The following is a 15,090-nucleotide window of genomic DNA, read 5'->3' on the forward strand; positions in this document are numbered from 1 at the left end:
GACAAGGGTGCCAAGACCTTTCAGTGGGGAAAGAATAACATCTTCAATAAATGGCGCTGGTACAACCTGATAACTACATGAAGAGAATGTAGTTGGTTCCCTACCTAATGCCATAGACAATAATTAATTCAAAATGGATCAACAGCCAAAAGATAAGAGCTTAAACCATAAAACTCTTAGAAGATAACATAAAGTAAATCTTCATGACCTTTGATTTGGCACTGGATTCTTAGATTTGACACCAAAAGCACAAGCAACAAAAGGTAAAATAGATAAATTGGATTTCATAAAAATTAAAAAGTTTTATGTAGTAAAGATAGTGTCAAGAAAACGAAGTGACAATCTACAGAATGGGAGAAAATGTTTACAGATCATGTATCTGATAAAGGTTGAGTATCCAGAATATATGAGGAACTCTTATAGCTCAACAACCAAAAGACAAACAATTAAGAAAGGGGCAAAGGTCATGAATCAACATTTTCCAAAGATATAGAAATGACCAGCAAACAGAGGAAAATATACAAACATCATTAATTATTAAGGAAATGTAAATCAAAACCACAGTGAGATATCACTTCATAACAACCTGAATGGCTATAATCAAAAAGAAAGAAAGAAAAATCACAAGTGTTGGTGAAGATGTGGACAAATGGGAACCCTTGTACATTGCTGGTGGGAATGTAAAATGGTGCAACCACTGAGGTAAAAAGTTTGGTGGTTCCTCAAAAATGTAAACATAGGATTACCATATGACCCAGAAGTGCCACTCCTAGGTGTGTATCCAAGAGAAATGAAAACATATGATCCACATGGAAATTTATCCACAAACATTTATAGCAGCATTAGTCATAATACCAAAAGGTGGAAAAACCCAAATGTCTACCCACAGTTGAATGGATAACTTGTAGTATATATATACAAAGGAATATTATTTACCTTTAAAAAGAATGACTATTGATACACGCCACAGCTTGGGTGGACCTCAAAATCATTACACTAAAAGAAAGAACCCAGATACAACAGGTCAAATACCGTTTGATTCCTTTTATATGAAGTATCGAGAATATGTAAATCCACAGAGCGAGATAGATTATAGGCTGCCAGGGGGCGGGGCCGGGGGTGGGAGACAGAGGAGGGAAAGTGATTCCATACTCACTGTGCTGTGGACCTACAGCTTACCTGTTATGGTTGGTCATTCTCCTGGGTGATGAAAAATTTTCAAAACTAGGGAGAGGTGGTAGTTGCTCAATATTTTGAATGCACTAAATGCCACTGAGTTGAACTTTAAAATAATTAATTGTATGTTGTGCGAATTTCACCTCAATTTTTAATAAAGGCTCATAGATTTATGTTTAGCATAACTCCCTTTGAATTTTAAAATATGCAGATATACACGAGAGAAAAAAATGTTAGATCATACTTCAAGACATTAAAGATGATTATCAATGAGTGATGGGAAATCAGGTAATTTTAATTGTTTCCTCTTCGCTTAAATGATTTTTAAAATTTTCCAACAATGTTAGGAAATGGTTGCATGTTGAGTTCTATAAAATCTGGGAAAGAAATACTATAGTGATATTGACTACCAGATTTTTAAGAGCATGAGGAAGATGCTTAAATTGTAGAGTTAAACGAGGACAAAAGAAAACTGTATTGTGTATATAATATGATCCCAAGTATTTAAAATGCACTGCTCATGGTAACAGGCTCTCTTTGGGAGAGAGGGAATTGAGTGGCATTGTTCCTTTCTACTTTCCATATTTTCCTAAGGAACATTTATCACCACTATAATCAGAGAAGTGATTTTATTTTTAAAATGTCTACTACTGGGTAAGCTAGGTGCAACAAGGTAGAGGTTTGATAAATGTACTTGGTTTGATAAGGAGAATATTTACACTGGAATCATGGATTTTGACACAGAATATTACTCATAGAAAAATTGTAAAGTAGAGGAAATGCACAGAGGGAAACAAATCACCAGGCCCTAAACACTCAGATATGTTTAGTTGCTCTCTGAACAGGATCGGGCTTGGGCTGTTTAGAAACAACAGTCCTTCATTTCCATGAGAGTGAGATCATCAGTGGAGTTTGTTGAACAAATGTGAGTCTATTATATGCCAGGCTGTATAAATCAGAAATTTAGTCATCTGAACTTCCTTTGGGGACTCAGCCCTTTCCCAGTCTTAGGCCATGTGGTTTGGGTGGGACTGACTACAGCCTACCAAAAGGAAACTGACCTAGGCTTGAGTCAATTAGTGGGTTCAATTCCTAGGGTCATAACGATTTGTTAATTTAGGCCAATAAAGGTCAAGTGCAGGTCTTTTGTTAAAGGCATGGACAAGAGAGATGGACTCTATCTCTCTGAGCATTTGTAACTTAAAAAGAGATGTTAAAAATCCCCTAGGAAGGCAGCTGTGCTGATGAATGGGTTGTTATATGGATTTGGTAGATGGTGGCCATTCTTTGTTCTCATCTTGTGCATCCCTCTGCTATGGCCCTTCCCATACAGGGCTCTGGTCACTGATGTTTCTGTCTCCTCCACTAGACAGACAGCTCTCTAAAAGAAGGAGACACATCTCCACTATGTTTGGTCATGGCACAGAGAAGGGCCCAAACACATATCTGCTAAACAAATCATCCTGATGGACTTAGCAACATGGAAATGAGGCATTGGTGATTCCATCACTGGGGACTCAGGTTTCCGGGGCTCCAATACCTCTACTGGCCGATACCACAGCACACAGTCTCCGCTTTGTACCCTTGGGTTCCTGCTCTAGGCTGCAACAAGTGGTCCACCCGTCATCCACTGTGGGTTCTGATGTGGTCAATGCATGATACTCACACAACCGTCCAGAGGATGTCATCAGGCAGAAAGAGTGGGGGCGGGGAAGCTTTCATAGAAAGACATCTCTGATGAAGTACCACACAACCACAGGGGGCCTTGAGGTCACTGATCCCATCTGTACCTCCTTCCTCTCCTCGAGGATAAAAGAGAGCAAGGAAGAAGCACTAGCCTCTCTGACCTGGGCAACCTTCCTGGAAAGATGCAGCCTCTCCTGCTCCTGCTGGCCTTTTTACTGTCCCCTGGGGCAGAGGCAGGTGAGTGACCAACCCCACCCTCAGATGTCCAGCCCCTCCCCCCCAAACACAGTGGGCACAGGTCTCCTGCCCCTTCTGCACATCCCTGATCCATCCATCCACCAGCAACATTCTGAATCCCAGCTCCCGTCCCACCTCAGAATCCCAAGTATGATGCTGGAAAAGCTACCAGCAGGAATGGGAGGGCAGAAGGCTGTTCTCAAGAAGAGCCAGTGGGTGCTATTCCCTCCCTAGGCCCTACATTTGCCATCTGGAAAGTGGAACTTAACTGGAAGTGCATGGCAGAGGGAGGGAAAGTGGAAAAGAGAAAATAATGAATTCCCCTGCAGACGGCAGAGTGGGCCTGGCTTCCAGGTCAGGGATGAACAGATGTTCCCCTCAGTGTCTGCTTAGGAGAGAAGTCTGAGCTCTGCAGACCCCGGAGTTGGTGGGACCACTGTCCCCAGAGGACTACTGGTGCCTTGTTCCGTCCCAAGGCCCCTCGGTCCCTTCTCCAGCTCTGCTTTTCTTCCCAGGCCTTTAACAGCTCCCTTCTTTCCAGGATGCAGCCACTGTTTGGGGACCTGAACTTCTCTGCTTTCCAGAATCCCGCAAGCACTGGCCCTACAAACTCTCCTTCAGGCCCATTGGGAGCCATTCCTTCATGCAGCCAACAAACAGCTTTTGGGCACCCACTATGGGTCAGGCCATAGGAAACAGGCTATGACAACATCTAGATCCCTAAACCTAAGTCCTGGCCACTGGAAAGCAGCACTATCCCAGACATCACAGGACTACAGGACCTTAGAAAGGCTCCTGAAACAAAGCAAAGTCAGGAGAGGAATTTTCAGGTGCCTCTAGGACTTTGCTGTCCCTAGGATGCATAATTGGATGCTCACCTCCAATTATCTGTGGAGGACACATTCACAGGCCAAGCCTGCTCCTCTTCCTTTTTCTAGAGGGAAAGCCCCCCCACAGCCCCTCTCAACTCCAGGCCATCTCGGGCTCCCAGATGCCCAGCAGTCCTGCCGTCAAGGTGACACATGCCTGGTGGACTCGCTGGGAGTGCACAAGTAGATAAGACTTTTCCTTCAGGGGAGATCATCGGGGGACATGAGGCCAGGCCCCACTCTCGCCCCTACATGGCATTTGTTCAAATTCTGATTGAACAAAAATGGAAGAGCTGCGGTGGTGTACTCGTGCGACAGGATGTTGTTCTGACGGCTGCTCACTGCTGGGGAAGGTGAGGGGACAAAGACAGCTCACACCTCCTGAGACCCCAACAGAGGTAGCACCCCTGGCTCCTGGGAACTCAAGGCCATGAGTGGTCATCAGAGGAGCCATCTGAGGGCATGCATGGGTGATGGAAAGTGAGAATAGGACAGGTAAGCTTTGGGGTCAAAGGGTCAGAGGTGAGAGCTAGTGGCCCAGTTGAGAAGAGAGACCACCCTGGTCAAATGAAGCAGCTGTGGAGGATGAAACCATGCACTAGGGTTAAAAGGCAAACTCAGCGTCCTTTCACAATATTGCCTGAGGGCTGAGAAAGCTCCCAGAATCCCCCCTCAGAGTCACCCACTGCCCAATACTCCTGTTGTTTTGATTTCTCCTACCTGCAGCCCTGCCCTGCCCTAGGTGTCCCCTCCACTTCACGGCTCCTGGGCTGGATCTCCTTTGACTCCACACCCCTCACATCCCCACCCTACTTTCTGTGTAGGTCAATCAAGGTGGCCCTGGGGGCCCACAACATTAAGAAGCAGGAGAGGACCCAGCAGGTCATCTCTGTGAAGGAAGCCATCCCCCACCCACACTATAATTCTAAGAAGATAGCCAACGACATCATGATACTAAAGGTAAGGGAACCGCCCTGCTGCTCCTGCTGTCCTGGGTCCAGATGGCTTCCACTCCCACTGGGACCTCTCCTTTCTCTCCTTCCCATCCTGGCCACCTGACTAGTCCAAGTGGCTCAGGGGAGAGGGAAGTCAGTGCAGACCCATCGCGGTGTCCAGGCCCAGGAGGCCAGTGGCTGAGCTGGACTTTCTTGCCTCTGTCATCAGCTGGAGAGAAAGGCCGAGCTGACTGCAGCTGTGCAGCCCATCAGCCTGCCCTGGGGAACAGCCCAGCTGAGGCCTGGAGAGGTGTGCAGTGTGGCAGGCTGGGGGAGAGTCACCCCAAATGGCAGAGGGTCAGACACCCTGCAGGAGGTGGAGCTGACCGTGCAGCAGGATCAGGTGTGCGAATCCTACTTTGGCAATTACAACCGTACCACTCAGCTGTGTGTGGGGGACCCGAAGGAAAAGAAGTCTTCCTACAAGGTGAGACTGGGCACCTACCTAGCTTGGCTCTGGGGAGAGAGGTCTTTTGGGACATTCAAACCCAAGCAGTGGGAACTCATTCACCCCTTAGACTCTGATCTTTCTCCTGAGAAGAGAAGGGGGGAGAAGCCAGAGTGGGGAGTCACAGGGCTTCTGGTAGCTTACCGGGGCTGAGATGTAGCCAAAGATGATGCTCCATTCGAAAGATGAATTTGCAACACTCTGCCCAACGCTGAGCACAGGTATTAGAAAACTGCTCCCTGGGTGTGCAGTAGTCAAACCAGGTGGCTCCTCAGAGCTGGCTCCCATCTTGGTTAAATGGCTCACCCTCCATGCTGAGTGTCAGCCTCACCTGCGTGCTTCCATGTTCTTAAATGGTAGACCAAATAACAGTCCCACAGAGCCCTCATGGGAGAGGATCTGGGACCTGGGGGAGGAGAGGGAGACACCCCCTGAGTAAAATGAAGCTGTGACAATGTCCAGGATCAGGACTGGGCAGCTGAGGGGCCCACAGGGACCTGCCCTGCTCTCTGATTTGCCACATGGAGGCCACACCAGGCAGCCTTCACTGAGAGGGCTCTTGGGATGCAGGTGGGCTGAAACGGGGAGCACGGACTCAAACCTCCCCACTCTCTGTCCACAGGGGGACTCTGGGGGCCCTCTCGTGTGTAAGAACGTGATTCAGGGCATTGTCTCCTATGGACGATCAGGCGGGCTTCCTCCACGGGCCTTCACCAAAGTCTCTAGTTTCCTGCCCTGGATAAAGAAAACCATGAAGGGGCGGGCCCCATGGCCGAGGGGTTAAGTTCTTGCTCTCCACTGCAGCAGCCCAGGGTTTTGCCCGTTCACATCCTGGGCGCGGACATGGCACTGCTCAACAGGCCAAGCTGAGGTAGCATCCCACATGCCACAACTAGAAGGATCCACAACTAAGAATATACAACTATGTACCGGGATGCTTTGGAGAGGAAAAAAAAGGAAAAAACTAAAATCTTTCAAAGAAAAAAAAAAAGAAAACCATGAAAAGCCTCTAACTGTAAGAACCAACCTACCTTCTCTGGAGCTGATCCATAATGACACCAGCAACTAAATAAATGTCTCTGAGCTGAGCGAGAAGGGCTGGTTTCTCGTTTATTCATTGACCCTCAGTCACAGGCACTAACTCTGTCCTTAGAAGGCCAATGACACAAATCTGCTGTTTCCTGCTTCCTCCTCTTTTGCCTCCCACCACCTCCCCCAAACCTCATTCAAAGCTGTTCCCCAGCTCCTGCTGACCCACACCTTTCTCTGGGCCTGCCCTTCTGCCAGGGCTGCAGCTGAGCACCATCAGGAGAAAACATGAACCTCTCTGCCCCTGGGGCTCAGGTTAAACTTCTTACCTCCTTCCCTGTGTTAGATGGCAGAGAGGAAGGGGGATGACACCATGGGTACCGCACACCAAGCAGGCAAATCTGGGGCTGCAGCTCAATGGCATAGCCCCCACAACAGGCAGGAGAGTGGCTGCCTGGGCAGGACAGTTCTCTCCCATAGCCAGGGAGCTGGTGCGGAGTCAGGGAAGGTCTCTGGAGAAGCTGCTGGATCTCACCCAGCCTGAGTTTCCTCCCTGACCTCCTGTGACCTTGGGGCCCAGCTTGCCCTCAGGTCTCCCGGCTGCCCCTTCTTCTCCCTCCCTGCTTTCCACTGAGAGTTCTCAGAGTCCACCAGCTCCTGTACCCTCGACACAAGCCTGATCTGAACTGGCCCCTTCCTTCTAGCCCTCCTGCCTAGGACACACAGAGTTCTGTGAGATTCCAGCAGGGCCTCTCCCCTGAGATGCCAGGCCAGCTCACTCCATGGCAGAGAGTGCCACAAGGAACCAGGCTTGTGCTGGCAACAGGCGGGACCCATGGAGGACACAGCAGGCAGGCTGTCTCTCCAGAACCCCTGCCCCATCTCTCACCTGATAAAGCCAACTCAATCCCTTTCATTCAGCCCAGTGACTCCCCAAGTGCTCAGGACGCATTGGCCACTTGGTCATTCAGTGGCCTGAATACATTTCAGCCTGTCACTCTTAGTCACTGCTGGCCTCTAGGCTAAGACCCCTCACTGGCCACCTAGGGCTGTCCCAGCCTTTTGAGTTAGCCCTACCCTCTCTGCAGTAGGACTGGAAAGCACCATTTTTCCATCAATAAACAAACACACACTGATTGAGCTGCTAAGTGCCAGGCACTGGGGATCCACACTGGACCTAATACACTCTGTCATTTGAACCCGAGGGACACTGACAGTGTGAGTTTCACCCAAATCATGTAACTCTCTCTCCCTCCTCACGTGAGTGCACATGACCTAGATCTCATGGGAAATCCACAGGAATAAAGTACTTGTGTTCTGTTTCTATTGCTGGTCACCATCCGAGTGTATGTGAGCACGTGTGACTCTAGAACAGCAGGGTGAGGGACTTGGAAAAGATATTAGTCATTAGTTTCTAGGGGTGAAGTCACCACACTCTGTCCACTGGAGCATGGTCTTCACCTAGAGGAGAGGGCATCCCATAGGGAGGGAGAACAGCAACGAGGGCAGCCTTACCTTCGTTTGCCTCAAAAGTGGGAAGTAGGAATGTCATTGCACAGGTTCAGAGGGTAGGAAAAACTGTATTATGTATTTGCTTGAAGGCAAATAGAGTCAGACTCTAAACACCCATCCAACTGGACTGGTCGGAAAGCTGATCCCTGTGGTTACTGTACCTCCTGCCTGCGCAGAATCAAACCAGAATCTGGGAGGTTCACCTTGTCTGGAAACATGGAGAAAGGCCTCTCCTCTTTAGGCCATCATAGTTACTGCTGCATCCATAGGTTCCAGACCACCCAGGTTTTTTTACTTCAGTAGGTTTTTGGCTGGAGTCCGCACATAGAGTACGGGATCCTTTGCTGAATGAGAATCTCCCTGTCTTGGGTTCAGCTCAGGAAACACTCCCAGAAGCCATCTCTCCAAGGGCTTTGCTGCTCATAGGGGCATGACCTGGGAGCTGAGCATACGTTCCAGCTCTGAGCTCCTGCTCCAAACACACACAGCACTACCCTCTCACCACAAGGGATACGAACTCTGGGATCACGTAACCCTCACAGGCATGGCCTTTCCCACCTTATTGTGCACAAAGCAGGCAGCAACACAATCTCTTCATGACTGCGGGCACTTTCACAAACGCAGAGCAGTGAGGACACAGCTTCTGATCTGGAGCCGAAAAAATATCTCTGTATCTAAGACATACTAAGAACCTGGATCCTTGATGGGAAAAGACAAAAAGGAAAATGCCAAAAGCAAAACAAAAATAATATTTAAAAAAGTAGCCCAGACACATGCATATCTTGTTTAGATATAACATGTACTTGAGGAAATGGTTCTGTGGTTTTGACACAAGTTTGAGGACCATGCTGCAGGTCTTCCTCCTGTGAGAGATGAGGGAGGGACACAGTCCCAGGCGGGGGCAGTGGCCGACTGAAGGCACCACAGAGTGAGAACAGAGCCTGGACTGAGCCCAGGCACCCTGACAGCCAGGCCAGCAAGAGCCCTGACATGTTGTCTAACCCCCGCCCCGTGATGACTTCCTGGCATTCCTGAACAAGAACTGAGCTTCTGCTCAGACTCCTCCCTGGAGAGAAAACCTCTGGGCTGCTGCACAGCCATTCTGTGACAAGGATTCCAGCACCTCGCTTGGTGAGCTGAGGTCTGCTCAGGGGCACATTTGGATGGGGGTGGGTCATCACCCTAATCATGCTGATTCCTTCAAACCTCCTTTGTCTGTGGAAGTGTCCCCTGCCCCAACCCTGCCTTTGAGGAAACGATCCTTCTGGTCTCAACATCTCTGTAACAAATATTTAAGAATAAAAAAATAAACAAAATGTCTATCATGACCTCAAGGAGACGCTTCTACTCACCAAAAGTCACTACCATCTCCCCTTCTTCCATCCAGATCCACAAGAAGACCTGGGTCCCAGGATGTCAGCGAGAGGACCACCAAGCCAGCTCCTGGGGGAGAGAGACCCAAAGGAATGTGAGATCTTGCTAATTTGTTTGGGAGCGTGTCTTGGGATGGCTCTGCCTTCCTGCCCACCACCGTACTTCTGCTGGTTCCCCCTTTGGGGACTTACAGAACTCACAGGCTTGATTTCCTGTCTTGCTATCCCACACAACACTGCTTTTGTCTGACAAACACATTTCACCATAAAATAAGTGCAGCCCCTGGTTCCTTTTCGTCATAGGCCTATTGCTAGACGACATTCCTCATCCACAGATTCAGGAAGCTCGGTGAACCTCGGGGAGGGCAAAGGAATCCACATGTAAGCATATAATAGTCAAACTGGTAGAAACCAAAGATAGGGGCCCCCCCAGCAGTGCAGTGGTTCAGTTTGGGTACTCTGCTTCGGTGGCCCTGAGTTTGCTGGTTTGGATCCCAGGTGTGGACGTACACACCACTCATGAATCCGTGCTGTGCCAGGCATCCCACAAACAAAAAAAAATGGAAGAGGATGGACACAGATGTCAAGTGAGGCCCAATCTTCTTCAGAACAAAAAGAAAACAAAGATGAAAACAAAAGGCTGAAAGTAGACAGAGAGGAAAGCAATGTGCTTTACTTTATAGAAACAACAAGAGTAACAATAAGCTCTCATCAGAAACGATGGAAGTCAGAAGACAGTGAGATGGCATTTCTAAATGTGTGGAAAGAAAAAAGAAATAGGCAACCTCTTTCTGGAACTCTATGTTCAGTGAACATATTGTTGAAAAATTAAGGCAAAGTAAGGAGATTTTCAGAAAAACAAGGATATGAGAATTTCTTGCCATTGGACCTGCATTGCAAGAAAGACTAAAAGCAGTTTCTCAGGCTGAAGAGAAAAATCCCCATCATAGGAAGGAAGGTAAAAGAATAAAAAAAGTGTAAATGTGACCAAGTATAAAAGACTTTATATAAATTTCTTTCAAAGATTAACGACTATTTAAGGTAAAAATGCTTTAGGATTTATGCAATATAGTAGCCAAATGTATGATGAAAATACCTCAAAGAGTGGGAGGAAGGATAAATGGAAATGTTTTATTGCAATTATCTTATATGAAATTGTATAATATTAATTCAAAGCAAACCGTGATATGTGAAGGAAACATATTGCAATACTACAGTACCCACTAAAATGCTATGTAGAGATGTAACCAAAAGCCGATAAAGAAGGCAAAATCAGATACAACAAAAGAAAGCAGAAAAAGGACAAAAGAACAAAAGATTAATCACACAAATAGAAATCAAATAGCAATATGATATTCTTCAACCTAACCCTATCAGTAGTTGCATTAAATGTAAGCAGATTAAACACTCCAACTGAAGAGCAGAGATTGTCAGTCTGATAAAAATGCAAGACCAATTGTGTGCTGTGTACAGGAGACACTCCAATATAAAGACATGGATAGGATGACAGTAAAATGATGGAAGGAAAAATAAAGACATATCCTGCAACACCAATCCAAAGAAAACAGCCTCGCCCATGGAGTGTGCTCTTTAATTTTAGAATTTTGGGTACCTACGAGATAAAATAGAGTGTCTTGGTAGAATTATTATTTCCATTTTTTCCATATTTTATTTCCATTTCTCTTAATATGAGTGAGCCAAGACTTCATTATGTTTTAATTATATTTTACTGTGAACTGTCTTATCTTTTGCCCATTCTTCCATCAGGTCTTGGTCTTTTTCTTCTGAGTTTTCAGAGTTCTTTATATATTAGATAGATTAGCTCTTTAATTGTGATATGTGTTGCAACAGTTTTTTATTCCAACTTTGCTGTCTGTATTTTGAATTTTCTTACAGTGCTTTTTGACATGCAAATTTAAAAAGTTTTTTATTTATTTATCTAAGTTTATCTATCATTTCTTTTAATGTTTCTGGATTAAGAGTCATTTCTAGAAAGGCCTTCCCTTTTCTAAGTTATAAAGGAATTTACCCATGTTTATTTCTAGTGCATGTATGGTATTATTTTGTATATTTGAATATCTCATCTATTTGGATTTTATTCTGATGGTTTACGTGAAATGTGACTCAAACTTAATCTCTTAACAAATCACTGTCTAGTTGTTCCAGTGTCATTTATTTAAAAGATCATCATTTCCCCAATGATCTGAAATCCCACCTTATGAAAAACTACATTTCCATATGTACTGGGGAATGTTTCTGGATTTCCTATTCTGTCTGATTGGTCTCTATGTCTGTTCATGAGTCAGTGCCACACTGTTTTCAGGAAAGAAGTTTTCTAAGATGTTTTTAATATATGACAGGGTTAATCTTCTCCCTTACTAGTCTTTTTTTTTTTTTGTCACAATTTTCCGTGCTAATCTTGCTTGCTTATTTTCCAGGTAAATTTAGAAATTGTCTAGAACTTGTGCAACATTAGGAAAAAAATTGATATTTTTATAGGAATCACATTCAATGTATATATTACTTTGGGGAGAAATTATACTTTTTTAGTGTAGATCCATCCTATCTGAGAAATAGACTATATTTGTATTTCTCAAGTCTATTTTTGTGTTTTTAGGACTATTTAAAAGTTTTCCTCAAATAGATTTTCCACAATTCTGGTTAAGCTTTTCCTAGCATCTTGGGTTTTTATTGCTATTATCACAGATTTTCTTATAGTTAGATCTTAAATCTGATGGTTGTTTGTATATGTGAAAGCTATGGATTTCCTCCTAATTTTAAACCAATCTCAAGCTTACAGAGAAGTTGCAAGTATAATACAAAGAACTTTTATTTTCTTGAGCCATTTGAGAGTGAAGTTACTGACATGGTGCTCTGTCACTTCCGAAATACTTTGGTGTGTAATTCCTACAAACAAGGATGCTCTTACATAACCACATTCCAGTCATCAAACCCAGGAAATTAATATTCATATCATCAATACCAACTAATCTTTAGACATATAATCATTAGCTTTCTATGTTTTCTTATTATATTAGTCCCCACAGAGATTTATATAACAAATCTCCCATATCCCCATCCTCCTCTAAATGGGTCTCCTCCTCGCTCCATGTAGGCTCTGGCATTCCACATGAGTGGCCCCTTTGTGCCAAAACCCAACTCACCGTAATCAGCTGGTTCTGACAAATTGCACCAGCCTGCCCCCCTGTAAAGGGCGTTGTCTCCCGACTTGAGCTCCAATACCAGCTACTAGGTCAGCCCCTTGTGTGAACCTGCTCAGCCAACTTGGGCATCCACTCCCTTCTCTGGGCTTCCATCCTCACCTCACATGTGTTCTGACACCCCACGCCATGCAGCCTAGTGCAGGGTGTCCAGGCTAATGTGTGGTGAGTAAGGTGTCCACACAGGAGGGAGGCCTGTCATGAGCACCTTCTGCACCCCACACAGGCACGGCTTGAACACCTCACTCTGGTTCACTGTGGCTCCCATTCCAGAGTGACCATTGACATTGTGCTTTGTTTTTTTTTTAACTAAAGTTCTTTTGCTTTTTAAGAGAATTGGGATCAACACGTTTAGAACCAACAGTATTTTCAATTCCATGACTCTCTCTTCTTTTTCCATTATAGGGAGATAATCAAGGGAACTCGTTTAGAGAATGGTACCAGGATATCAGAAATGTCGTTCTCTGGGCAGTGGTGTGAGAATAATGCTTTGGCTCCCTGGCATCCGTTCCCATTTCACGTGGTATCAGTAGTTCACTGAGGAGAATAACTTAGGGGAGAACCAACCACCTTCCATTCTCAGGACACAGGATTTGGACAGAGCAGACTCTAGCCGATCAAAGGCTGGGACCTAAGCTGAGACAGATCAGAACCTCTGACCAACTCTACAGGCAGCTAGAGCAGTGTGACAGATTCTGCTTTGCTGGGACGGCCTCTGTATATCTCCCATCCCACAGGCTCTTCTTAAAGGACTGTAACACTCCTCCCACTCACAGGCTGGGTTTTTGACCATTTTTCTTAATTGGGGCTGAGGAGGAGCTTTTGATGGCACCAAGCAGTGAAATACCGTAGAAGTGATGCAGTAAGACTTCAAAGTCTGGGTAATAAAAAGAACACAGCTTCTGTCTAGCTTGCTTTTTGGGAGATGCTCACTCTGGGGAAAGCAACCATCAGGTTGTGAAGAAGACCCGATATTCCCATGACAGAGGCTACTTGAGAGGCCCTCACGGAGAGGAAGGGATGTGCCTAGTGGACAGCCAGCATCAACCACTGGGCACATGTGAGCGAGCCTTCAGGTGATTCTGGCCTCTGGGCATCAAGCCTCCGCTGACACCAAGGAGAGCAGAGGGGAGTTATCCACACTAAACCCAGAGCAAAACGCAGATTCGTGGGTAAAATCACTGTGGTTGTTGTTGTTTTAAATCACTCAGTGCTTTAGGAATGGAACAAGCCCTCTTCAGCCATGGCCACCCCTTCTGTCCATCCATCTAAGCATCATCCTCACCACCCTTGTCTGATCACTGACGGTTTTGCCTCCTCCACTAGAAGCAAGGAATCTCATCTCAATACCCACAAGTCTCAAATAGAACGGGGCCTCCATAAATGATCATCCTCAATAATGAGGTTCAAAGAGAGCCAAGGAAATGAAGACAGTGTTGGATCTATCATCACAAGACTCAGGTTGCTGAGGCTCAGGGACCGGCTACTGGCTGATCAACATCTCCAACCACCCCACGTGTAGCCGGCAGTTCCTGCTTTCTGTGAGTATGGTCAGCACTGAGACAAGAGCTACAAGTGCTGGTGTGGTGACTGATAAGCTCTTGTTCCACTCAGGCCCGAGGACTTGATCAGATGGCAGTGTGAGGCATTCAGAGGGAAACTTATGTGATAACGGCCACAAAACTGAGGAGACCCTTGGAGTTAGACAAGGAGTAAGCATCAGCCACTGTGACCTGGGCTGCCTTCCTAGGGACAGGGGCCACTGCCACTCCTGGTGGCATTTCTTCTGTCCTACAGGGGAGAGTCAGGTGAGTGACTGTCCCCACCAACAGAGGCCCAGCATCATCCCACACAGGCTCAGTCCTGCTCAGATGCTGCACTCAGACACATCCTGGTGCTGGTCCGTCCAAGGAACTTTCTGAACTCCAGGTCCAACCTCCCTCAAACACCAGCAAATCTGATGCATAATGAAAACTCAGCAGGGCGGAACACTGTTCCCTACAAGGGCTAGTGGGTGTTGTTTTTCCCCAGGTCGTACTCTTGTCATCTGGAAAGTGGGTTCTTTTACAAAGTCCTCTGGAAGGAGATTGGAAGCTGGGAATGAGAATTAATTAATTCTCGAAGAAAGGGCAGCTTGGAGAAAGGGGCTGGCTTCTGAAATCAAAGTAGGGCCCACTAGCTTTCCAACTCAATGTCCTAAAACATATCGTCCAATTCCATTCCCTTCTCAAAGCTTTGTCACTCCCATGCTGCCCAGTAAAGAAGCGAAGTATCCAGTTGATCCCAGAGCTGGCAGCATCCCAATTCCCTGAACACTGATGTTCGGCTGGTTCACTCTCAAGTTCTCTCTGGTAATTTTTCAGTCAATGGGCACAGCAGCTTTGGCAGCTCTATCTTGCCTGCTGCTCAGAACCCTACCAGGACTATCCCAACCTACCCCCCTCAGAGGCTAACTGGGAGCCATTCCTTTGGGCAGACAAGACATTTAGTGGGCACCTGCGACCTATCAGGCTCAAGCAGATACAGAGCAAACACAGCCCAGCA

The 15,090-nt window shown here is 46.2% G+C and overlaps 1 protein-coding gene across 1 annotated transcript; it reads left to right on the plus strand.

Annotated features, from left to right (window-relative positions):
- The first annotated feature begins 911 nt into the window (after positions 1–911).
- Positions 912–6,506, plus strand: LOC103541286 (granzyme B-like). The gene is made up of 5 exons (XM_008508060.2): positions 912–3,099; positions 4,174–4,321; positions 4,793–4,928; positions 5,133–5,390; positions 6,034–6,506. The coding sequence occupies exons 1-5, from the start codon at positions 3,045–3,047 to the stop codon at positions 6,193–6,195; spliced, it is 759 nt and encodes a 252-aa protein (XP_008506282.2). The 5' UTR covers positions 912–3,044; the 3' UTR covers positions 6,196–6,506.
- The last annotated feature ends 8,584 nt before the right edge of the window (positions 6,507–15,090 follow it).

This window comes from Equus przewalskii, chromosome 1 (genome assembly GCF_037783145.1).
Source record: "Equus przewalskii isolate Varuska chromosome 1, EquPr2, whole genome shotgun sequence".
NCBI classification, from domain to species: domain Eukaryota; kingdom Metazoa; phylum Chordata; class Mammalia; order Perissodactyla; family Equidae; genus Equus; species Equus przewalskii.